Source organism: Dromiciops gliroides, chromosome 2 (genome assembly GCF_019393635.1).
Source record: "Dromiciops gliroides isolate mDroGli1 chromosome 2, mDroGli1.pri, whole genome shotgun sequence".
In the NCBI taxonomy this organism is placed as follows: domain Eukaryota; kingdom Metazoa; phylum Chordata; class Mammalia; order Microbiotheria; family Microbiotheriidae; genus Dromiciops; species Dromiciops gliroides.
Genome location: NC_057862.1, coordinates 544,908,593 through 544,934,152, shown reverse-complemented (window position 1 = coordinate 544,934,152; position 25,560 = coordinate 544,908,593). Strand labels below are relative to the sequence as shown.

The following is a 25,560-nucleotide window of genomic DNA, read 5'->3' as shown; positions in this document are numbered from 1 at the left end:
TGAGGGCAAGACCAGGAGTCTTTTCTTTGGCGTCACTGAAGCTAGATTTGAACTCGGGAAAACTTGTCAGGACTTCGGAACTCCAGCACTTTATCCACTGCACCACATACTAAATAGCTTTAATAACTCTAAGTTACTACAAATGTTTCTTGAAAAATCTGTTGTCTATATCAAATCCATAATACTGAAAAACAAATCCTAGAATTGAAAAGAATTTTTTTAGGGGAGGGGGCGGGGCAATGAAGGTTAAGTGACTTGCCCAGGGTCACACATCTTGTAAGTGTCAAGTGTCTGAGGCTGGATTAGAACTCAGATTCTAAAAAAAAAAAAAAAAAGAACTCAGGTTCTCCTGAATCCAGGGCCAGTGCTTTATCCACTGCACCACCTAGCTGCCCCCAGAAAAGAAATTTTTTAAATGGAAGAAAATAAAACCAACTTTAAAATCATCCTACAGAGGACGATTAACAGGCTATATCTTAATTTGTATGGGCATTAGTCCTATTTATTGTATTAAGATTTAGAGTTAAATTTTAGAGAGTTAATTTTTAATCTTTCATTCTTGGTAAATAGGGTCTTTTTTAAAAATTGGTGCCTTTTATTTTTATATTACATTTCCCATATATATCCCAAATTCCTACAATCCAGAAAGTATAGATTTTTTCAAACCCACTTAATGTTTGTACAGCCATCCCCTTTCTTCCTGCTAAAGCCAATGCCTAGACATTCACCCTTGATCCCCATACCACGTCTTCCCCAGCATTTTGCCCTTATTCTCCCTCTAATCATCAGTCTCTCAATATCTACTAGTCCCTTCCTGCCACCTACAAATGCACCTAAATCTCCTCATTCCTTTTTTTTGTGTGAGGCAATTGGAGTTAAGTGACTTGCCCAGGGTCACACAGCTAGTAAGTGTTAAGTGTCTGAGGCTGGATTTGAACTCAGATCCTCCTGACTCCAGGGCCAGTGCTTTATCCACTGCACCATCCAGTTGCCCCCCTCATTCTTTAAAAAAAAAAAATCTTCATTAGGTCTCATCATGCCTGCTTTCAGTTTTCAGTTTTCCTTCTCTTCTCAGCTAAAATTCTTGATCCTTAAAAAAAAAATGTCTACATTGGGTGTCCCCACTTCATCACCACTCTCTTCTAACTGCTCTGCAGTCTGGCATCCTAACCCCATCACCAAATGAAAATGAATTCTCAAAATATACAAATGATCTCTCAATTGCCAAATCTAAGGGATTTTCCCTCAACTCTCATCTTTCTCAATCTCTCTAAAGAATCTGAAACTGCTGAACACTCTCTCTCTCACTTCCTGAATACTCTCTAATCCATGGCTTTTCGTAACACTAGTCTACTCTCAGTTCGCCTTCTGTGTGGCTGGCCTCTCTTAAATCTCCTTTGCTGGATTTTTATCCATGTCATAACCAATGACTGTGGCTGGTCTCTAAGGCTCTGTCCTGGGCTCTTCTATTCTCATACTAGCTCATTTAGTGATTTCTTAAACTCATTGTGTTTAAGATGTCTGCTGGCCATTCATTTTAAGATGTCTAAAAGGCATCCAGAGATATGGGACTAGACACTAGCATAGAGGTTGGGGCAGAATAGGCAGAATTGAGAATCAGCAGTATAGAGATGATTTAAATCCATGGGAACTGAAAGGATCACCAGGCAAAGTAGCATATGGAGAGAAAAGTGACCAGGACGGAGACATGTGGGACATTTATGGTTAGAGGACGTAACCTGGATGCGGATCCAGCAAAGAAGATTGAAGAGTGGTCATTTGGGTAGGAGAAGAACCAGGAGAAAGTGGTATCCCAAAATCTTTGAGAGAAGAGAGTCTCAAGACAAGGGTGATGAACAGTGATTGATTGAAAAGAGGTGGAGAAGAATGAGGACTGAGAAAAAGCCAATGAATTTGGCAATTGGTAACTTTAGAGAAGGGCAGGTAGTTGTAGTTGGTGCACTGGATAGAGTGCCTGTCTTCCTGAGTTCAAATCTGGCCTTCAGGCACTTGCTAGCTCTGTGACCCTGAGCAAGTCATTTAACCCTGTTTGTCTCAGTTTCCTCATCTGTAAAATGAGTTGGAGAAGAAAATGGCATAACAATCTAGTATCTTTGCCAAGAAACCCCCATATGGGGTCACAAAAGAGTTGGACATGACTGAAATGGCTGAACAACAACAAAAAACTTTGGTGGAATAATAAGGTGTGAAGCTGGACTGTAAGGAATTAAGAAGTGAATGAGGGGGGCAGCTAGGTGGCACAGTGGATAGAGCACCGGCCCTGAAGTCAGGAGTACCTGAGTTCAAATCCGGCCTCAGACACTTAACACTTACTAGCTGTGTGACCCTGGGCAAGTCACTTAACCCCAACTGCCTCACTTAAAAAAAAAAAGAAGTGAATGAGGGGAGAGAAAGTGGAGGAATATGCTATAGATCACCTTCCTAAGGAGTTTAGCCACAAAGGGCAAAAGAGATATAGGATGATAGCAGGATGGAAAAATCAAATGAGGATTTGGGGGGAAGGGAGATGGGAGAGCCATGGACATATTCATAGGCAGTAAGGGAGAAACCAGCAGACAGAGACTGAAGATAAGTGAGTCACAGCAGGTAATCCAGAAAGCCAATAATACCTGTATATAATCCAGAGCTAACTGTAATTACACTAGTGACTGTAATTATACTAGTGACTAGTAGTATACTATACTCATTGGGATTCAAATCACATACTAAATATCCAGGATGCAGGTACAGAAAAAAGATGAAACTGAGCAGAGGAGCTTGTGTGTGTAATGAAGTAGTGTGTATCCCGATTTATGTAAAAAGATCCAGTCCTAAGAGACCGCGAATAAATCAAATTTTTGTAAACTAAATCCTGTATTGCTGCATTATACAATAATGCTTCTCGAAAGAAACCCTAGTTCAGCCTCTCACCAGAAGTCCCCGTCCTGGACAACAGCAATAGTCTCATGGGTTTCTCAGCATGCAGCCTCTATCCTTCCCAATTCATCTTCCACACAGCTGCCAAATGATGCTACTGAAGCACACACCTGACCATGTCACTTTCCCTGCTCAGAAAGCCTCACAACTACCTCGAGAAGAACAGACAACTCAGTTTGGGCATCTAAAGCCCTTCACAATCTGGTTCCGGTCTATTTTGTTTTGTTTTGATTTTTTACGGGGCAATGGGGTTAAGTGACTTGCCCAGGGTCACACAGCTAGTAAGTGTTAAGTGTCTGAGGCCGGATTTGAACTCAGAAACTCCTGAATCCAGGGCCGGTGCTTTATCCACTGCACCACCTAGCCGCCCCCTCCGGTCTATTTTGTAGCACTCTCCCAATGCGCTGTAAGCTCTAGTTACTTACTACTCCTTGTACATGACACTTCGTCTGTGGCTTCCACAACCATTCACTGTTCTCCTAGTGCTTGGAGTTTCTCAGCTAGAGGCTCAACTTAAATGCCATATTCTACAAGGTCTTCTTGATTTCTCCACATTATTAGTGCCCATCACTTAGAAACTATTTAGTCTTTAATTTGTGTATATTTTGAATTTATTTATCAGTGTATATACTGTCTCCCCACCCCCTCTTTCCCATTTAATCTCCTTGAGGGCAGAGACTTATTTCTGTCATTGATTCTCCAGCCCCTAGCACAGTACCTAGATTAAACACATAATAAATGCTTGTTGAATTGAACCCTCATAAAAATAATTTTATAATTTAAATAATTACCTAATAATATACTTCATAAAATTTAGAACTATATAATAAAACCGGTCCTTGAAACACTGATATGCAACTTTAAAATATCCCTTATATACAAAATATCACCATGGGAGCCCCCTTTTGTCATCACTATTCAATCATGAGAAAGATTTCCATCCTCAGTCCAAATGCTAGACTGTGAGTAAGGAGCTAAACTAGGGTCCCTTTCAAAAAACCTTATCGTGTAATATGTCAGTGGGAAATAGTCTAGTAAAAGAGGTAATAATTTAACTCTCTTGAATTAAATCAGAAGAGAGTAGAGAAGGGCAGGGAATAATTTTTCAAGGTTTGGACAGTTGGGAATGGAGAAGGCATTCAAAACTGTACTCTATTGCTAATGCTATGGACAGAAAAGGGCTCCCCTCTCACCACAGGGGTACTGGGGAAAAGTCAGAAGGAATGCTTTTACAGAGGCTGGGGAGATGTGTTCTTAGCTTTTCCAAATTCACAGTTGGAATTTAGAACGTTTTCCAATAAAAACAAGAAGAGAGAAAAGTATTAAATGGTTAGCTACATCATGGGTTAAATAGTCTTCTGTGAATGAATCTGGGAAGCTAACTACCATTTATAACATTGTTTCTTTGGGAATATGTGATCCAATTTCCAGAGAACTACCTCACAACTGTACTTTTGGAACACAGCATATTTAAATAAATAAATTGGGAGCTGGCTAAATGAATGAAGAGGGCTCACCTGAGTGCTTGTCAGAGTTAAATAATTTTTTGGATTAGTTATTACTGTTAGATTATGTTTGTATCTTCTCTTCTATATTATCTCAGGTCAGAGAGTCAAACAAAACTACTAATCCTTCTTTGTTTAGTGGCATTAAAAAAAAAGTTTCCTATTTAGGACTTCTGGGTATGTAGATAGAATGGATGACATCAGAGTGAGCTCCCGAACTCATGATGGGATCGATTGCTCCAAAAAACATTCCTTGGCAGGGAGATTACAGGGGTCTATGCTGGTGCTGAGGCAGAACTTGGATTTTACACTCCTGCTGAGAACCAGGAGGTAGGCTCAAGTAGCAGTGGCCCAGGTCGGGGAGGGGCACAGGCTCATCGGGGCTAACAACCACAACACACAAAGCTGGTTGATTAACAAGTTGGTCTGGGGTCATCTAAGGACCAGGAAACAGGCCGGGCAAGTGAAGAACCTGATTCTCCTTAAATCATACCACCTGGGACTTCTTAAGCTTGGGATACTGCAGCCTGGAAATAGTGACCCAATTTAAGGAGCTAAAAGTCTAGTAAAAGAAAGGCAAGATGAGCAGACAGAGAAAGGTGAGGACCATAGAAAGTTTCTTCAGTAACAAGGAAGACCAAGGGGCACCCTCAGAGAAAGATGTCGACATCAGGGCTCCTATATCTAAAGCTTCCAAGAAAAATATGAATTGGTCTCAGGCTACAGAGGTGCTCAAAAAGGACTTTGAAGATAAAGTTAGAGAGGTAGAGGAAAAAATGGAAAGAGAAATGAGGGTGATGTAGGAAAGACATGAGAAAAAAGTCAACAGCTTGAAAAGTCAAATTGGCCAAATGGAAAAGGAGGTACAAAAGCTCTCTGATGAAAATAACTGCCTAAGAATCAGGATTGAACAAATGGAAGCCAGTGACTTTACGAGAAACCAAGACACAATAAAGAAAATCCAAATGAATAAAAAAATAGAGGGCAATGTGAAATATCTTCTGGAAAAAACTGCTGACCTGGAAAATAGGTCCAGGAGAGATAATTTGAAAATTATTGGTCTACCTGAAAACCATGATCAAGGAAATAGCTTAGACACCATCTTCCAAGATATTCTCAGGGAAAATTGCCCTGAAATTCTAGAAGAAGAAGCTAAAATAGAAATTGAAAGAATCTACCAATCACCTCCAGAAAGAGATCCCAAAAGGAAAACTCCCAGGAATATTATAGCCAAATTCCAGAGCTCTCAGGTCAAGGAGAAAATATTGCAAGCTGCCAAAAAGAAATAATTCAAGTACTGTGGAGCCCCAGTCAGGATAGCACAAGATCTAGCAGCTTCTACATTAAACAACTGGAAGGCATAAAATATTATATTCCAAAGGGCAAAGGAAATGGGATTACAACCAAGAATCACCTACCCAGCAAAACTGATCATAATCTTTCAGAGGAAAAAATGGGACTTTAAGGAAAAAGAAGACTTTCAGATATTTGTGATGAAAAGACCTGAACTAAATGGCAAATTTGACTTTCAAATACAAGATCCTAGAGAACCATAAAAAATTGGAGCTGGGGGACATACCTGGGGTCATACAGTGGGTGACTGTCTTGTGTCTGAGGCTGGGTTTTGGCTAGGTCCAGGGGTGATGCTTTGTCCACTGTGTCACCTAGCTGCCCCATGATGACATCTTTAGGGTTAAATTGAGGGGTGAAGGGAATTCACTGGGGGAGGGGGAAGGGCAGACGTGAAATCCTACATGAAAGTAAGAGGAAAAGGCTTATGGAGTTGGGGAAGAGATGGGAGAGGAACAGGGCAGTAAATGAATTTTACACTCATCAGAAAAGGCTCAAAGACCTTAAACTCATCAGAGTTGCCTCAAGGAAGGACTAACAGACACACCCAACTGGGTATAGTAATCTGTTTAATCTGGGCAGTAAATGAGCCTAACACTCATCAGAATTGGCTCAAAGACCTCAATCTCATCAGAATTGGCTCAAGGAGGGAAAGGGTATAGTAATCTGTTTAATCTGGGCAGTAAATGAGCCTAACACTCATCAGAATTGGCTCAAAGACCTCAATCTCATCAGAATTGGCTCAAGGAGGGAAAAACATACACACTCAGTTGGGTGGAGTAATCTCTCTAACCCTGCAGGAAAATAGGAGGGGAAGGGGATAAAGAGAGAGGGGCAAAAGAAGGAAGGGCAGAGTGGGGGAGGGGACAGACAGAAGCAAATCCCTTTTGAAGAGGGATAGGATGAAAGAAGATGGATAATAGAATAAATATCATGGGGAAGGGAATAGGATGGAAGGGAAACAGTTAACAATACTAATCATGAAAAAGAGAAAAGGGGGAAAAATTGTACAAAAAATATATATAGCAACTCTTGGTGGAGGCTAAGAATTGAGAGTCAAGGGAATGTCCAATTGAGGAATGATGGAAAAACCTGTGTTATATGATTGTGGTGGAATGGTCTTGTGCTACAGGAAATGACAAGCAGGATGATCCCAGAAAAACCTGGAAAGACTCATGAACATCGATGTATGGTGAAGTGAGCAGAGCTGGGAGGACATTGTGCACAGTGACAGCAGTATTGTTCAATGAGCAATTGTGAATGACTTTACTACTCTTAGCAGTGCAATGATCCAAGACAATCCCAAAGAACTAATGAGGAAGCTTACTATGCACCCCTTTAGAAAGAACTGATAAAAAGAACATTTGTGGATTGTAAATATATAACCTGATAGCGATCTTATGGAGGGGGGAGGAAAGGGAGGGAGGGAGAAAAATTTGGAACTCTAAATCTTATGAAAAAACTACCCTTACATGTAACTGGAAAATAAAATAAATGTTTGTTGCTGTGAGAAAAAAAAAAGAATGGATGACATCAGTGAAGCATGACCAAAATGAAAAAGCAACAGAATGAAATCAAAGATTTTGAACTTGAAGGGCCCTTAGAGAATATCTCAAGTCCAATCACCTTCTTTTACAGAAGAAACTAAGGTCAAGAGAGGTTAAGTTACTTGGCCCAAGTCAAACCAGTGGTAGAGCTGGGATTCAAATACATGTTCTCACTCCCATGATATATTTCATGGTATGTTGCCTCCAAAAGGTCACTAGATTTGGCATCAGAGCACGTGGGTTCAAACCCTAGTGTCAGCTGCTTCCTGCTGCCCTATCAGCTACCCTGTCTAGTCTACACTTGCCTCATTTGTAAATGAGGGGAAATTAGTCTTAAACATCATCTAAGGTCCTTCCAGCTTTAAATCTATGATTCTGTGAACAAAGTCTGGAATATTTTGCTTAGTTCTAGGCAAAGCATTTTCAGAATGTATTTACGTACAGGTCTCCCCAAGAAAATATAAGCTCCTTGAGGGAAGAGACTGTTTCACTTGTGTCTTTGTATTTTCTAACATAGTACCTGTCACATAGCAGGTATTTAATAAATTCTGGATGACCAAGTGGGGAAAGATACTGAAATCAGTGGTTAAGTAACAGGAATGATGAAGGGGCTGGAGAGCACACTGGAAAGTTTAGCCTAGAAAAAGAAAAGCTGGGGGTGGAGAGGACATGATTTCTTTAAGTATCTTAAGGGCTGTCACATGGAAAAAGGATTAATTTGTTCTGCTAGGTCCCAGAAAGCACAACTAGGAACAATAGGTGGAAATTGCAGGAAGGCAGATTAGGTCTCAATGTGAAGAAAAGCTTCCTACCAATTAAAGCTATCCAAAAGTAGGGTGGACTGCCACAGGGGAGAGTAGGTTCCCTAAATGTCTTCTAGCAAAGGCTACCTGTCCAATTGCAAAGGCTACATGTCCAACTGTCAGAGATGTTCCAGATATGTGTTAAACCAGATGGCCTCTAAGATCCCTTCTGACTGCAAGATTCTAAGGTTTTCAAAGCTAATACCATAAAATATTTTATTAGCTGTCTGAATGAAATTGTTACTGAAAAAATGCCAAATAGGACAGGGATTCCACTGACCAAAAAAAACACAACCACCCAACAACAACAAAACCCTTTTCACTACTTAGAAAACACAAGTAATGAATAAATGTAGATTGTAAAGTTTAAAGATGGTAAGTGAAAAATTATGTCCAGTGTTTCTAATGAATCTCTGTATGATTCTTTTATAAGCCTTAATTTAAAAATTAAAACACTTGCCCCCCAAAATCAGACACCATTAAAATTTGAAAGATTCACGACTCCTATTAATATGCATTTCTCTTATAAAAATAGTTTACCTACAACCATCAAAAAACAGTGGGGCATGGGGCAGCTAGCATAGTGGATAAAGCACTGGGCCTGGATTCAGGAGGTCCTGAGTTCAAATTTGGCCTCAGACACTTGACACTTACTAGCTGTATGACCTTGAGCGAGTCATTTAACCCTTATTGCTCTGCAAAACCCCCCCAAAAAACAAACAAACAAAAAATAGCGGGGCATATAAATAGCAGTTTCTCAACAGTTAGATATACAAAAAATAGGTTGATATTGACTTAAATGCTACATATGAAATTCACTAAATGCTAAAAAATGGATACCATCTTAAAGTCAATGAGAGAGGGCAAGATTTTTAGTTAAAAATGTGAATTGGCCAGAACCACTGATTCTAAAAAGAGTGCTGGACTTTGAATCCAGATAAACCTTTGACCCAGTTTGAATTACACTTCCAACACTTACTAGTTGTCTGACCATGGATAGGGAAGCAATTTAATCTCTTTAAGCCCTGGTTTCTTCACTTGTAAAATGGGGATAATAATACCTTTAGTGCCCACATTGGGACCAGAGGAAGTTGTGAGGATCAAAGGAGATAATGTATATCAAGCCCATTTACAAACACTATATCAGGGTCAGGTGCTATCATTAGTATTAATACTTAGTTGTTACTATTATTAGTAATAATAATAATAATAATAATTGTTATTATTATTATAGATCCCATGACATTTGCCAAACAAATAAGATCCTTTTCTAGGGCTAATTCTTTGGGTTAAAGATTAAACTATCAACAGCTGATAATCTTGTGTACCCAACCAGCAGATGAGTCATCATTTAACAGTGCATAATCATCTTAAACAAGACTTGCTGCTATGTACACATCAGTTATTGCTTTCTCCCCAATGACGTCATCATAGAATTTAGGCTGGGCCTGGGATACTCCCTATATACATGGTATTCCAAAAGTCTTAGTGTAATTTTAAGCTTCAGTAGCTCAGACTTTTGGAACACCCTGTATAACTGATGTATCACAGGGGAGAATCCCTTTGCATTACCAAATTTTCAATCAGGTTTCTTAGCTTCTTCAGAAAATTAGGAAATTATTGCTTTCTATTATATCTAAAATCCAAGAATACAGGTTTTCTTTGATTTACATATCAGGTATCCTCTTGAAAATGATCTCCCCTCCATTACTCAGGAACCTACACATGGCATTCAATCAACCCCAAACATAACTAATGCTTCCAACCTCTTCATAACAATTGCAATTTAACAGTCTTGTGTTCCATTTCCTTAAGAATATCTTAAATAACAGACTAAAAGGTGACAACTTTAGGCAAGGTGGTAGAAGTAGATTTTTTCTTTTCAATTCACAGGGTAGGTGAGGGGGTTTTCAAAACTCTGTAAATAGCCTCATGTTCAGTCTATTCAGAAGACTACAACTAAACAATTTACTGGGTTTTCTTTTAAGGGGGCCACAGCCTATTTAAGAAGTCCTAGCAATTTCTTTACTAATATTTCTCTCACTGATGTAGCTTATGACAATTCAACAGCCCAATCTAACCACTGATTGCCAGATCTAGTTTAGAAACATCATAGAGGGGGGCAGCTAGGTGGCGCAGTGGATAAAGCACCGGCCCTGGATTCAGGAGGACATGAGTTCAAATCTGGACTCAGACACTTGACACTTGCTAGCTGTGTGACCTTGGGCAAGTCACTTAACCCTCTTTTCCCCTGCAAAAAGAAAAAAAAAAACCCCACAAAGAAAGAAAAAGAGGAAAAAGAGAAAAAAGGGGGGGGGGGGGAGAAGCAGCTAGGTGGTGCAGTGGATAAAGCATTGGCCCTGGATTCAGGAGGACCTGAGTTGAAATCCAGCCTTAGACACTTGACACTTACTAGCTGTGTGATTCTGGGCAAGTCACTTAACCCTCACTGCCCTGCACAAAAAACAAAACAAAAACAAACAAACAAACAAAACCTGAGTTGGGAAACATCACAGAGTATCTCTTATGATCTCAATCGCTCAACAAATATATACTAATATGTGAAGGACACAGATATTTATGGAGCTTACTCTAGATATGCAGATAGTGATAATACACAATATTATATTAGTAAACTACAAAAAAAAATTTTATTTAAGATTCTGGCAGGATAAAGAAGAAGGGGGAAATGCAAGGGAAGGGTTAGAGACACAGATCTGAGAATTATCTATATAGAAGAAGTGGTGGAAACTATAGGAATGAATAAGAATGCCAAGAGTCGAGGATCAAGGGCACACCACCAGGGAACATCCAGCTTAAGGGGTTGATAAAAAGATGGATAAAGAAGCAGAAAAATAGACTAAAAAGAAGTGGATAAAGGAGAATGTGGTACCTCTAGAGCAGATGACCTTAACTATGAACTTCGTTTTTTTAAAAAATATTTTGAAGATAGTATACTATGTTCCTTTGTAACCCTATGTATTTTATTTTATGCAATTAAAAACTTTATTCTAAGATGGGGTCCACATGATTCATAAGACTGCCAAAGGGGTCCATTATATACAGAAAAAAGTTGAGAACCCCTGCTGTAGAGCTGTGGCTTTCAAGCTTTTTGGTCTCAGAATACTTTACAGTTATTCCTTCTATATCACAACTTTTCCTACTGTAATTTCAATATATCCTGTCAGCATAAGAAATTACATGGGAATTTGGGGGGAGTTTTGCCAAAGCTGCAGAACACACAAAGGCCAGAAGATGACACAGAAAAAGTTTAGAAACACAGAAATGCATAAAATGTATGTTTAGAATTGTCTAATACCAATATATTTTATCTTTTAATACCATAATAATTCATACTTCTCTGGTATGAAGGGAGGGCCAAAAAATCTTCCGAAGATTTTCCGGATTTCAGAGGCACCACACCCCTCACTCCCACAATGTGGAAGGGACAACTATCCACTCTTAAAAATGACTGAGGACCCCAGAGAACTTTTATTTATGTAGGTTATTTATCTCAATTACTGCTGATGGCAACACCATCCTCCTCATCCTCTAGGCTCACAACCTAGGTCTCATCCTTAACTCTTCCCTATCTCTCACTCCACCCATTCAAGCTGTTGCCAAAGCCTGTCATTTTCACCTTTGCAACATTTCTTGAATATGCCTCCTCTGACACTGTCACCACTTGGTGCAGACCTTTATCATCTCAGGCTGATTGTACTACAGTACAATCAGCACATGCTAAGTACCTAGCAGGAGAAGGTACCCAGAGTAGAATCCAAGGAGTGCAGTTAATGGGAAATTTCTCGTTGTGAGTTCCTCAAGGGCAGAGACTATATCGTACCTTGATTTGTATCCGCAGTGCTTAGGAAGGTGCCTGGCACATATTATATAGCCTCAATCAACGCTCATTGACTAACAAAAGTAAGTTCTTATAGAAGGACTGACAAATTTTGTTTGTTCCCCATTCTCCTACTATTTATTTCATCTACTAAATGATCTTGGCATGATCTGGCATAGTTGGGTATCACACCAAGTATTCTTCTGACTTATTTCTCTCTCCAGCATTCTTCATTGTTTTGTCACAGATACTAATCTTAATCTTCCACCATCCACCTCTTAATGTTCCACAAATAAATTTACATTCTAAACCAGTGTCTCTCTGTTGCCATTTCGATCTCACAGGAAGATAAAACATGTATATGTATAGACATGCAGTATGTATACTATTCTACAGAATAGACACTACTCTATATGCTCTGTATATATACATTTATGCCATAATACACGTTTGGGAGAGATGTGACAGCAACGACAGGAAGTTTTACTGGAATTCTGAAGAACTTGAAGACCACTGAATTGGTGGAGTTTCAGCCTAAAAAGCCCAAGTTCTAATAATAATTTCTTCAGACCAAAAGACCTGAGTACCAGTAATGGTCTCATAAATGACTCAATGGATGACTTAATTATCCTTTAAGTCTTAGTTTATCCAACTATAAAATGTGAACAAACAGACGTGCCTCAAGATTCTTCTAAGAAATATTATAAAGACAAATGAGAAGCAGTTGGTCCTCTAAAAAAGAGGCTCCTATATATCAAAAAGCATACTATTTTCTAATCAAAGTAATGACATATTAGTTTAGCAGCAGCTAATGAGAAAACTTAAGACGGTAAAGTTTTTGTGGATTAACTATAATAAAGAGAATAGTATAATCCAATTAAAACCTATTATGCTTTTTTTGTATGATGACAGGAAAAAATAATGCCAGAGATAATTTAATGATCAGGTTACCATTTCTATATAATGCAGTGGTAAACTTTCTTCTTTACTATAAAGATAAATATTTTCTAAAACAAACAAAAATTTGTGTAAAACTTCCAATGAAAAGCAATGTAATTATGCTAAAAAAAAACCAAACAACAACCCTTCACTACAATGAATAAAATTTGACAGATATAACTCCCCAAAATCTAATTATTCTCATTCAGGATTCTCTTTAAATAAAAACATATATAAAATATAAAATATTTTATATATAAAAACTATATAATATAAAAACTATAAAATAACCATATTTTGTGAATACACCCTGACAACCAAAAAAGTGAATAATTTTATTGATGTTGGAGGCCACATATGAATTCCAATGCATCCATATCTCAAAACATTTCTTGAACTCCACTTTCAGAAATATATTTAAAGCCAGTTTCTCTCTCTCTCTCTCTCTCTCACACACACACACACACACACGCACAAAATCAGTTCCAATGTTTTATAATCACACATTCTTTACCAAAAATTGTCATTAGCAACCTCAAAAATTCAACTTTTTCAACAAATTTGGTTCTGAATCTCTTCTCTTTTCAAAAATCAAGTCCACTCTTAAAGAATAAAATTTGTGTGTAATTTAAAATTCTAAATGTGGGTTCTAATCTGCCCCCCCCCCCCCCAGTTTTTGGTGGAAACGAGTTTAGAATTTTTTTTAAGGGTTTATTGAAAGATAGCGAAAGAAAGAGAAAGATTGAGAAGAAATTTCCTATAACCTGGCAATCCTAGCCTTCCTAATCTCCTACTTCTGAAGTTCCCTGCCACCATGCAGATGTCTCACAGCCAAACAGTCCCCCCAGAGTCTCCTTCCTCCTTCATGTCCTCCTCCCAGGAATGGAAGGCTCCTCAAGTTGATTGGCTGGTAGCCTTGATAGACAGTACCCACGAACAAATGTCACTTCCTGACGCCAAGGACCTTGACCACACGGCTTGCCCTCAGAGGTCTTCTCCTCATGGTGGAGCTTTTCTACAGTAAGTCTCCAGCAATCCATAAAGGATTGCAAAAGAATCTATTACAGGGGCAGAAGGCAATCCCAGAAGAATTCCAACAATGCTTTGGACAATAGCACCATCACTGAAATTGTATAGCCTCATAAGATGCCTATTCTATAAAAGACATTAGTTCCAAACTACCTCTTAATTTTTCTATTACATAATTCTGTTGATGTATTCTACAATAAAGTCAAGCTGTACAGCCCAAACGTCCCACTTTCTCCCACCTATGTTGCCTGATGTGTGACAGACATACAGTACAAAGAACTCGATGTGGAGCAAGAGGGCAGGAATTGAAATCTTGCCTCTGTCACTTACTACCTGTGTGACCTTAGGCAATCATGTAAGCTCCCTAAGTTTGTTTAAAATGGTCAGCCTAAATGACCTGGAAAACCCCTTCCAACCACAAATCTATGATCCTATCTATCATCTAAATTTCCCAATTTAGCCTTCAAGGCCCTTCATGATGTGATCCACCCTTATCTCCCTGGACTCCCAACAAAACTCCTCTTTCCAGTCAGAACCCCTTCTTTAATATTCAACCCATGACCTCCCTGTCCAAAGCCTACTCATCTTTTAAGGTCCACCTCAAGTCCCAACTCTTCTGGGAAGCCCCTGTAAGCGACGATGGCCTATATTATGTCCCTTTCGGATCTTAAAGATTCTGTCAGGACTAAACGATGAGTTCATTAACAAATACATATATTAGTCTTTCACTGCAAGACTATAATGTCCTTGTGGACAAGTACCATAACTTAAGCTTCTTTTGAATCTCATATAGCACCTACAAGAGGGATGGAGAAACCAACATAGTAACTTCAAAATTATTTGTTAAACCAAATGCATTTTTAGTCATATTATCTTCCTGGGTTATCTTCAGTTGGTGAAGTAAGATGATTAGCACTCAGTATTGATAAGGTTAAAGATACAGTTTTGATTTCCATATGGATCATTTAACTTTGATGGGTTCCACATCAATATACTATACTATTAAATGCCACAAGAGTTTCTCAAGAATGTATGATTCTGGGGGCAGCAGTGGATAGAGCACCAGCCCTGGACTCAGGAGGACCCAAGTTCAAATTCGGCCTCAAACACTTAACAATTACTAGCTGTGTGACCCTGGACAAGTCACTTAACCCTCATTGCCCTGCAAAAAACAAAAAACAAACAACAAAAAAGAATGTATGATTCTGCTAACTGGGTAACCTGATGAAATATATGGATGGATAAAAGCTAAATTCATTACCACCACTGGAAAAACAACAAAAAACATACATCCTACTGATGACAAGTACATCAGTAGTATTCCTATATCACTGACCCTTAAAGTTAGGAGAAATACATGATAGCTCCAAATAGATATTATCTCAATCTAAAAGAATTTTATTTATAAAAGAAAAAAGAGGGGAGGGGCCTTTCAACCCTATTTATATAAATTCCAACCCGAGTTATTGAGTTGACAGTGAGAACAAAAGATTGTTGTGGTAGATGTGTGTCTCATTCACCATCAGAATATCAAATAGATGCAAGCAAACAGTTCCCTTCTGTTCTAGAAAACACAGGCAGAAGCTTCTGTCAATTGTAATCCATAACCCTGACACCTGGCATAAATTATTTTTAAATTGTTACTGATTTAAGAATAGACTCTGAATATGTACTGTATAAAGAAAAATGCCTGTAATAGACATGTTTTCAACACCCTCCTGCCCTCAAGAAGCCACATTCTCCATGTAAGGTAGAGAGCACATGGCAAGTCTTCCTTCAAAGGCATTCCTGCTTACACATGCCCTGCTGATTATCTAATTCACCTTCTGTTGGATTCTCACCTCCTCAGGCCTAGCTTGAATGTTCTTTTTCATGCCTGCCACTTAAACACCTAGTTAGTTCCCCACTTCCACCTTCCCTGCTCCCTATATTTGATCTCCATTATGTGTTACACCTCATTTAAAATAACTAATACGGGTTTCAAAGTTCCAAACCAACGTACATCACTAATCCTTCCCCCTTTTATTTCATGCTTTCACCTGAGTAATAAGAGGCCTTCGAGGTCAATGAGGTCGACCTGTATCACAGCAAGAAGCCCTTCGGCAACATAAAAAAAGCTGCCAGCCAACTCGAATACAGTCAGGAAAGGGGGAACCACTACCTTGCTCCACTTTTGGACAGCTGTAGTTGCTACAAATTTTTTCCTTAGACTTGATCAAAACCCGCCTCTCCCTAAACCCCACCCATTGCTGTTAGTTCTACTTTCAGGGGCCCAACAGAACAAGGCTAATCCCTGCAAAAGATTTAGGGGTAGACACGCTCCAAACACCTAGCAACCCTGTGCACACTCCCTACGTCTTCTGCTCTCCAAGCTAAGCATCCCTACTTCCTTCCCATAATCCTCGGATGGCATGGTCTCCGGTCCCCTCCAGTAACTTGGCTCTGCTCCTCTAAGCTGTGGCACCCTGATGAGTAGGATACTCCATATATGCTATGGCCATGCGGATGGCCAAGCACTATGCTACATACTTTATAAATACCACCTCATTTGATCCTCATAACAACCCTGGGAGGATAGTGCTATTATTATGCCCACTTTACAGTTGAGGAAATGGACCTTTGTCCAGAGGCTGACTTTACCTGGGTTACACAACTAGCAAGTATCTGGGCCAGACTGAAGCACTGGCCTTCCTGATGCCTGGCCCAACATTTTATCCACTGTGGCACTGCTTAGCTACCTCAAAAAAACTATTGCCTCTTTTTGCTGGATCCTATGCTGCTTTTATTAACATGGCCTAAGATTAAATTTGCTTTTTTAGCTGCCATGTCACATTTTTTACCCATATTAAGCTTGTAATCCCCTAAAACTCCTAAACAAACTGCTGTCTAGCCAGTGCTACCTACCTTATCTTATACTTGTGCAGTGGGTTTTTTGAAACCAAGGCTTTATATTTATAGCTGCTAAATTTTATCTGATTAGCTCATGCTCAAGAACCTCCAAGAGTTTTCTGATGCCCATAGAGATGGCTGATTTGACTGTGGTTAGGGGACAGAATTCATTCAAACTACTGGAAAAAGTTTACAAGTACCTTTAACAACTAATCCATATTGAAATTAACTGATGGTGTTTTACATCTAAATACTTGCACATAAAATATGAAATTTCTTATTATAATTTTTTATTCAATAATCAAAACTTTTCTCCTTCCTGCTTCTTTCCAGATTTATACATGAAGCTATGAAAATTGATATTTATTGGGAACACCTAAAAAAGAATTCTCTAAATTTCCTTGTCTAGAACTTAAATCTAACTCCAATCTACCTTTCCAATTTTATCTCCTGCTACACAAGTTAAAACCTTTACATATCAGCCAGCTAATATACTCCCAGCACCCCTAAAACAGCTTGCTTATTCCTGTCTCTTCACCTTTGTTCTTCCTTTCCAAAGGTGTGCTGGTAAATGTTTAACAATAGGCCCTCCCCCCCCGAAAATGTGCTATGACATCCTTTTAAATTTAATCGGCATTAACATTTTCTCCATAACTTAAATCAGTGAACAAAGCAATAAATCAAATCCAGTTGCAGCATCTCTAATTTCAAAGGTATAAATGCCCCCACTAAAAATTTAACAATAGGCTTCTTACTATGAGCAGGCTCCAGCACAGTTTCTTCCCTCCTGTTCTCAGCCCATCCAAATCCTACCCATCCTTCAAATTCAATCTTCCCTATGAAGCCTTTTAAAACAACTCAACCCAAAATAATTGCTTCTTTCTCTGAACTCTGATACTGTTATTATTGTTATTGTTCAGTCATGTTGACTCTTTGTGACCTCAGGGACCACAATACGCCAATGTCGGCCATGGAGTGGTTTGCCATTTCCTTCTCCAGTGGATTAAGGTAAATAGAAGTTAAATGAATTGCCTAGGGTCACACAGCTAGTAAGTGTCTGAGGCCACATTTGAACTCAGGTCTTCCTTACTCCAGGTGCAAAACTCCTATAGTACCACAGTATTTACTGTCTATACTATTCATCTGGCATTTAATGACAAAACACCTTATACTATTTAGTATGTTATCTCCTTAAATAGATCATAAACTAGTTCCTCAAAGGCAAGGACTGTACCTTAATGGGAGGGGTTTTCCCTACCCAGAGAGGCAGAGTGGGGGGGCGGTATATGTGTGTGTGTAATTAATGCTGTTATTTTAGTATGCAATTAGAATTTCTCTTGCATACTCCCTAATATCTCTGAAACAGTCTTTCTCACCTGATCTACTCCACTAAACTTCTCCTGCTATTCAAAGACCAGTCCTCTCCTACCAAACAAACAGATACTTTTCTCAAACAATAGTTAATCTTCTATATAATGTACAACCTTGGACAGGCACTCAGTAAATTTGTCAATTAAACTTTTATAAGTACTTACAATTTCACCAATACACTAGTTACCTAATTTCAAACTTATGAATAAGCACACAGTCTACCTTCGTGACCGAACAGGTGTTATAAGTTATGCTGGTAATACTTTTAATTCATCCAGTAATTATGCATGAATGAGTGTACTTCACAGCACGTAGAAGGCATTACCCTGTCAGCTGCACAAGTCTAAAAGAGAATTTAATTTATTCTGATGGCTAGTATCTATGAAGAGATGATTTCCCAAAGTCATGACAAATTTCCCTTTGCTTCCTCACTACTTAACTTTAATACTTTAGAAAAACAAATATGTAATTCTGGACAAAAGTATGTCCAAGAATTATCTATGATCTGATTACAAATCTTCCACCTGCTAAATTAGAGTTTAATGTTTAACATATAACATAACTAAATTCATCTAACGTATAATCTTGAATAAAACAGAAAGTCTTGCTCTTTGCACATTTAATAAATATCAAAAACAACCTAAATATCCATAAATGTAGTTAGACTGACATAAATGCAGGTGGGAACTAGAAACTTCTCACAATACTGAGGCATCCAACATTTAACCTTGCCCTGAAATAAGGCTACAAGGAATTTCAAACTTCACAGAAGATTACACACAATATAACCAGTAACTTATTATATAGTTTCCTTGTCTATAAAATAAAGTGTTTGAATTAGATGATTTCCAAGGTCCTTTCCAGGTTTTACATGCTCTGATAGAAACTTTTACTAAGGCGTGATATTTACTTACCCATAACTTGAGTCTTTTTCAAAGTTAGTCAATCAATTTCAAATATTACTTCTCTCCTAAAGAGGAATTTAGTTAAATTTTTAAGCAATATTTTACAAACTCTAGAAATCGTTGGCATTAGGTTCCCTCTACAGTTTCCCTAAGTGACTCTCAAATTTAGGTGAATAGCTATTCTGTAGCATAATGATAATAATAGCAATAGTAGTAATAAGCAATTTTATAGTGCTCCACAAATATCTCATTTTAATCCTTACAGCAACAATGAAGTAAATGCTGTTATTATCCTCATTTTACAGATGAGGAAACTGAGACAGATAGATGTTAAGTGACTTGTCTAGGGTCACACATCTACTAAGTATCTGGGCTAGGTTTGAACTTCTGTGTTGCTGACTTATAAAGTTTAAAAAAAAAAGATTTATGGGCAGCTAGGTGGCACAGTGGATAGAGCACCGGCCCTGGAGTCAGGAGTACCTGAGTTCAAATCCGGCCTCAGACACTTAACACTAACTAGCTGTGTGACCCTGGGCAAGTCACTTAACCCCAATTGCCTTACTAAAAAAAAAAAAAATGATTTATTTAAACACACACACCATTTTATAATCTTCAGAAATTAGAAGGCATCATAAGGTGACAAGAACAGATAAACTCTTTCCCATCTCACAAAATATTCTATAATTCTTTTCTTTATTTAAAAAAATAGGGGGAAGCTAGGTGGCACAGTGGATAAATCACCAGCCTTGGATTCAGGAGGACCTGAGTTCAAATCCAGATCCAGACACTTGACACTTACTAGCTGTGTCACCCTGGGCAAGTCATTTAACCCTCACTGCCCCACCAAAAAAACCCAACAACAACAAACCCCCCCACAAAACCCTGGGCATCTTTAAGCTTTCATCCAGTTTCACAATTCCATGACTCTATGTACCTCTTAAAACTCCTATACTATACTGACAAAGTATAGTATCATCATATTAATAATCTTTTGGGGGTAAACAAGAATCAATTATAAAGCATATACTTAGATGAATGTGATCTCATGTCAGTAACTGCTCCCCTCCTCTAACCCCCTTCCCAATCAAGGCAGTCTACAATCCATTCATACCATAGCAACCTTTATTAAATATCTATCACATGTTAGAGGCCTTCCGATTCTTTTCCTATATCCTGGATACCAACAGTCACACTATCTCTCACTCACTACATGCCCGACCCATCTATTTTTCTAGCCAAATATGTTCCTGACAATGTCCTTTACCCCACCTGTCAAACTGAAGTCATTATTAATGGAGCCTCCTACCATCCACCATGGGTCTTTTCATTGCCCTGCAATTTTGAATCTCCTAACATCCTGATATTCCATGATACTAGGTCATAAATCATCACTGGACGATGAGCATCCAAATCAAGTAAGGCATTAAGTTAAAAAAACAACCACCACCACCATTCACCAATGTTACTGTAAGATTCCCTGCACAAAATTCAAATACATTCCTCGTAGATGACGAAGTTCTCCACATGATCAATTTCCAGATGACACCGTATTGACAGGTCTATAGGGCTTCCTCATAGGAATTGAGTTGTTCAAAAGAACATAGAAAGGGGGTGGCTCGGTGGTGCAGTGGATAAAGCACCGGCCCTGGATTCAGGAGTAACTGAGTTCAAATCCGGCCTCAGACACTTGACACTTACTAGCTGTGTGACCCTGGGCAAGTCACTTAACCCCCATTGCCCCGCAAAAAAAAAAAAAAAAGAACATAGAAAGAACCAAGGCAATGAATGCATATACCCAGATTATAAAACACAGAGCAACGACCACAAAAATATCTTAAACTTGAACAAGCATTCAAGCTAAACAATGAATTGAAAAGAAGAATGTGCCTTTCAATGCTTCCAAACAACTTCCTGCTACCATCTTAAAAATACACATATATTCTCCCAATCCTGCTATATTCCTGCAAATCACTGAACACTGGGATCTCAATTATCTGTCAAAATAATGTTTGTTACCATGAGGGGGAAGAAAGGTTCTAATTATGGGACATGGGTCCATGTGAGATGGCAGTTTAGTTACCTTCTTTCAGACTTTTCCAAATATCTGTGAAAAGGCAATTAAAGGTTGTTCTGAAGTTCCTCTCCCCTGATAATTTCCCAGATATGCTTTACAAAAAGTCATCATTAGGGCCCATAAAAGTACAATGAACTAGAATAAAATGTCCTTGAACAAAAGGACAAAGGCTTTTTAAAAAATTGTATTGTTTGTCTAATTTAGTTCTGCTGGTTGGAGCATGATGTTGAAGAAGCCAAGGTTGTGGGTTCAATCTGTGGTCAGAGAACGTGAGGTAATTTTACACTAAGGAAAACTCTTCTGGGCCACAGAATGTGACCCTGACCTATTCATAAATACAGGCTGGGGGCAGCTAGGTGGCGCAGTGGTTAGAGCATCAGCCCTGGATTCAGGAGGACCTGAGTTCAAATTCGGCTTCAGACACTTAACACTTACTAGCTGTGTGACCCTGGGCAAGTCACTTAACCCCAATTGCCCTGCAAAAACAAAAACAAAACAAAACAAAACAAAAATAAATAAATAAATAAATACAGGCTGGAACACTACCCAGAAAACAACTCAGAGCACATGTCCTATTGATGATAGATTAGTAATAACAACTTCCTATCCAAAGGGCAGTAGATAAACCCAGGCCTCTTCCCCCACCAGAATCACAGAATTTTTATAGCTAGGATCATGGAGCCCAAACCCTTGGCTCTGCAGAGTGATAAAGTGACTTACTTTAACTTCTCAACAGGCCTAAAACTTCTTAATTGTGAAACAAGAGCCTGCAGAAACAGTTATTGGTAGCACCTGAGAAGTTATATATTAATTTGGATTCTTAAGAACGTGTCAATTATCAAGCCCTACCTTGGGACTATACTGATAAATCATAGTGCTGAACAAGATTTACCCTTTACCTGGTTTCTCATCCAAACTATTCCCCTTTCTCTTTTCCCCTGTACAATATTATGGGAAATGTTTCCAAAATACACTTTGAACAGTCTCTGGGCACTAGAACTTTTTGCTGATGAGATGACAAATATGACCTCAAGTGAAAACAGAAGTTTCTCAACAGTAAACAAACCAAAAAAATCATCCCTTCCCCCAGCCCCAACTCAGAGTTGTTACAACACTGTTTATCACAGTCTAGTATTCAGGAATCAGGTATGCTGAATCAAAGATAAGGTTTTTATACTTGGCTATTTTCTTACAGTGATTAAGCCAAATTCTCTTTTATTTACTCAGCCATAGGCTAAACACTTCTGGGTTCAATTTGGGGTAAATATCCCTCCGGTATAAATTACATAGAAAGAAAAAGACCCTTGGATTCAAGACGTGCTTTCCCTGGTTCTATTTCAGACAGAAGACTGGTGTTGGAAGATGAGGTTTCAAGGCGAAGGGGGAGAAGGGAAGAAAAGGTACAGAGGTAGGGTTAGGGGGCAGCTAGCTAGGTGGCCCAGTGGATAGAGCACTGGCCCTGGATTCAGGAGGACCTGAGTTCAAATGTGGCCTCAGACACTTGACACTTACTAGCTGTGTGACCCTGAGCAAGTCACTTAACCCTCACAGTCCTACCAAAAACAAACAAAAAACAAAAAACAAAGTGGAATTCAGAGGTCTGGTTAAAAGATCTCTGTTCTACCTAATCCTGGCTATAATACTACTACTAGTCAGATCCTAGGGCAAGTCACTTTATTGAACTTCAGTTTCCTTACCTGGAAAATGGGTATATAACAGCCCCCTATGTGTCTTTTCATGGTTCCAGTGAGAATCAAATAAGAAAATACATATGTGTGTACATACATACATCTATTTGTATAGAGAGACAGAGAAAAAGAGAGAGAGAGAGAAAGACAGAGACAGAGCTACACAGGCATGTTGTTATTATGAAAAGAGGGGAGAGGGGTCACAAAGAGATGGAAACAAGCAAGGAAGAGTAAAGTAAGAAAGGTTTCCCTGTTTTACTTCAAGTGTCTGTTAAAGTGCCACTTCCTTGCAAAGGCAGCTAAATGGGGCAGAGGAAAGAAAGTGGGGTTTAGAATAAGGAAAACATCAAATCCAGTCGTGTGACCTTCAGCAAGTCACTTAATCTGTTTTGCTCAGTTTCCCCAACTTTAAATAGGGATAATAACAGCACCTACCTCCTAGTACCTTCCCTCTGAGAAGACTCCCAACTGATCCTGTGCATATTGTTTGTACATGGCTGTTTGTATGTTGTCCTTCCCATTAGACTCTGAAGTCTCTGAGCAGGGACTTTGTTTTTTGTCTGTCCTTCTAACATCCCCCTCCCCCCCTCCCCTTAGCACAGTGCCTGGCACATCATAGCTTAATAAAATGCTAGCTGACTGACTGAAGAACACGAGAAATCCTTTCTTCTGAGGCTCAGCTATGTTGCCAACTCCCTCAGAAAGTTTTCCTGGAGTGTCCTCCCCACTCCTACTTTCGATTGTTCTCTCCATCCTGCTCCGTGTGAGCACGGGCAGGTTTTTGTTTTGGTTTGGGCTTTTTGCCTTTCTATGTATCCCCAGCGCCCAGGACACAGAAGTTTAATAAATGTTTATCGCCTGACTTAGTAACTTGTCCACTCCACCCCCTTTTCGGCTCCATCAAGCCTTTACCTGAGATTAGACTTATCTGAGGACGTTCACCCACCCCCTAGAGTAAGCTCCCAGAGCGCAGGGCTCTGTCCCTTTTTATCTTGGTATCCCTAGTTAGGGCACACAAGTGCCTGGCACACAGGGGACACTTAATGTTGGCTTCTGGAGGAGGAGGGTGGAGGGCAGAGAAGGAGGTGTTGGAAAAAGAGGAAGGAGGTGTAGGAGGAGGGAGGTAAAGAAAGGAGGACAGAAGAGAAGCGAGAACAGAGGAGGAGGAGAAAGGAAAGAGAGTGAAGGAGGAGAGAGGTGGAGGAGGAGGGAGGGAATAGAGAGGAGGAGGAGGAAAAGGAAGGAGAGAGGAGAAGGGAGGACGGAGGTAGGTGAAGTGGAGGAGGAGGGAAGGAGGATGGAGGAGGAAGGACAGAGAAGAAGTGACAGAGGAGGGAGAGGTGAAGGAGGAGCACAGAGAATAAGAGAGGACAGGAGAGAGGTGGTAGAGAAGGAGGAGGGAGGTGGAGGATGAATGTTGAGGAGGGACAAGGGAGGAGGAGGAAGAGGAGAGGGAGGAGGATAAGGGAAGGAGGGAGAGAGGACGAAGGAGGGGGAAGATGGAGGGGACCCCCGCGGGGCTGAGCAGGGGGCAGCTGGACGACGTGGAGTCCCGGACAGCTGAGAGAAAGGGCAAACCGGCCGGGGCGGGACGTGGCGCTCCAGGGAGGGGGGCGGGATCCGGGCCGGACGCGGGGCCGGGGCGCCCAGAGCACCTGCCACCCGCCCGGGAGACCCGCGAGAAAGCGCAGAGAGGAGAGCCCCTGGCCCCCTCCCACCTCGTCCTCTCCTCCTCCCAGTTGCCCTGCCACTCACCGCGCCGGTTCATGGGCCGGATCCGCACGGCCACTTTCACTTTGGAGTCCCCCATTCTCCGCGCCGCCGCCACCAGCGCTCCCGCTCGGCTTCCGTCTCCAGCAACTAGGGCAAATTGCCGGGGATGACCAGAGAGGAGGGGGCCCAAGGGAGGGAGGGAGGGTGAGGGGGCGGGGTCAGGCCGGCCGAAGGGCGGGGCTCCCCCTGTCACCTGATCTGTGCACCCTAGTACCGGACTTGTCCCTAATGCATGCTGGGAGTTGTAGTCTCCACGAGTTAACCTGAGATAAGTGGGGCCGGAAACCTATTTTTGCCTTTGAAATTTAAGAGTATTAACACAACTGTATGTAGATAAATGTTTAACGGTCAGCTCCCCAGAGGGGGAAAAATGTGCGCACAACACACTTTTAAAATTTAAACTGCACCATTAACATTTTCTCCCTCACTTTTTAAAGTGTAGACCCATCAACAAAGCAATAAATCAAGCCCTGATTTGTAGAGTTTGGAGAGGTGTAAATGCTCACACCAAAAATTCAACCATCAACTTTCAATGGCCATTATGAACTTCAGCATACCCCCTGTTTTAGCGCGAGGAGAAATCTTAGAGGTCCTCTAATCCAAGCCCCTCATCTTAGACATAAAGACACTTAAATATCTGTTTCATTAATATTATATATCATATATACCGTAATTTATTCCATCATTTCCCTCTCCTTGGACATTTAGCCTGCTTCTTCCAAGGTGTTTTTTATTTTTTATTTGCCATTACAAATAATGTTGGTGGCTAGAAATTACACAAGAAGCAGGAAATTGGGAAAGAATGTTTCCAGCAAGTTTCTCTGATAAAGTCTCATTCTAATGTATATATAGGGAACCCATAAGTGGTCAAATGAAATGAGTAGGCAATTTTCAGAGGAATAAAAATTA

The 25,560-nt window shown here is 39.9% G+C and overlaps 1 protein-coding gene across 1 annotated transcript in view; it reads right to left on the bottom strand.

Moving 5' to 3' along the window:
- KIF13B (kinesin family member 13B) overlaps positions 1–24,734 on the bottom strand; it is a 269,721-nt gene extending 244,987 nt beyond the window's left edge. Inside the window, 1 exon segment of the mRNA XM_043988280.1 lies at positions 24,634–24,734. Coding sequence (XP_043844215.1) covers positions 24,634–24,688 — 55 coding nt within the window. The 5' untranslated portion in view covers positions 24,689–24,734.
- Between the last annotated feature and the right edge of the window lie 826 nt (positions 24,735–25,560).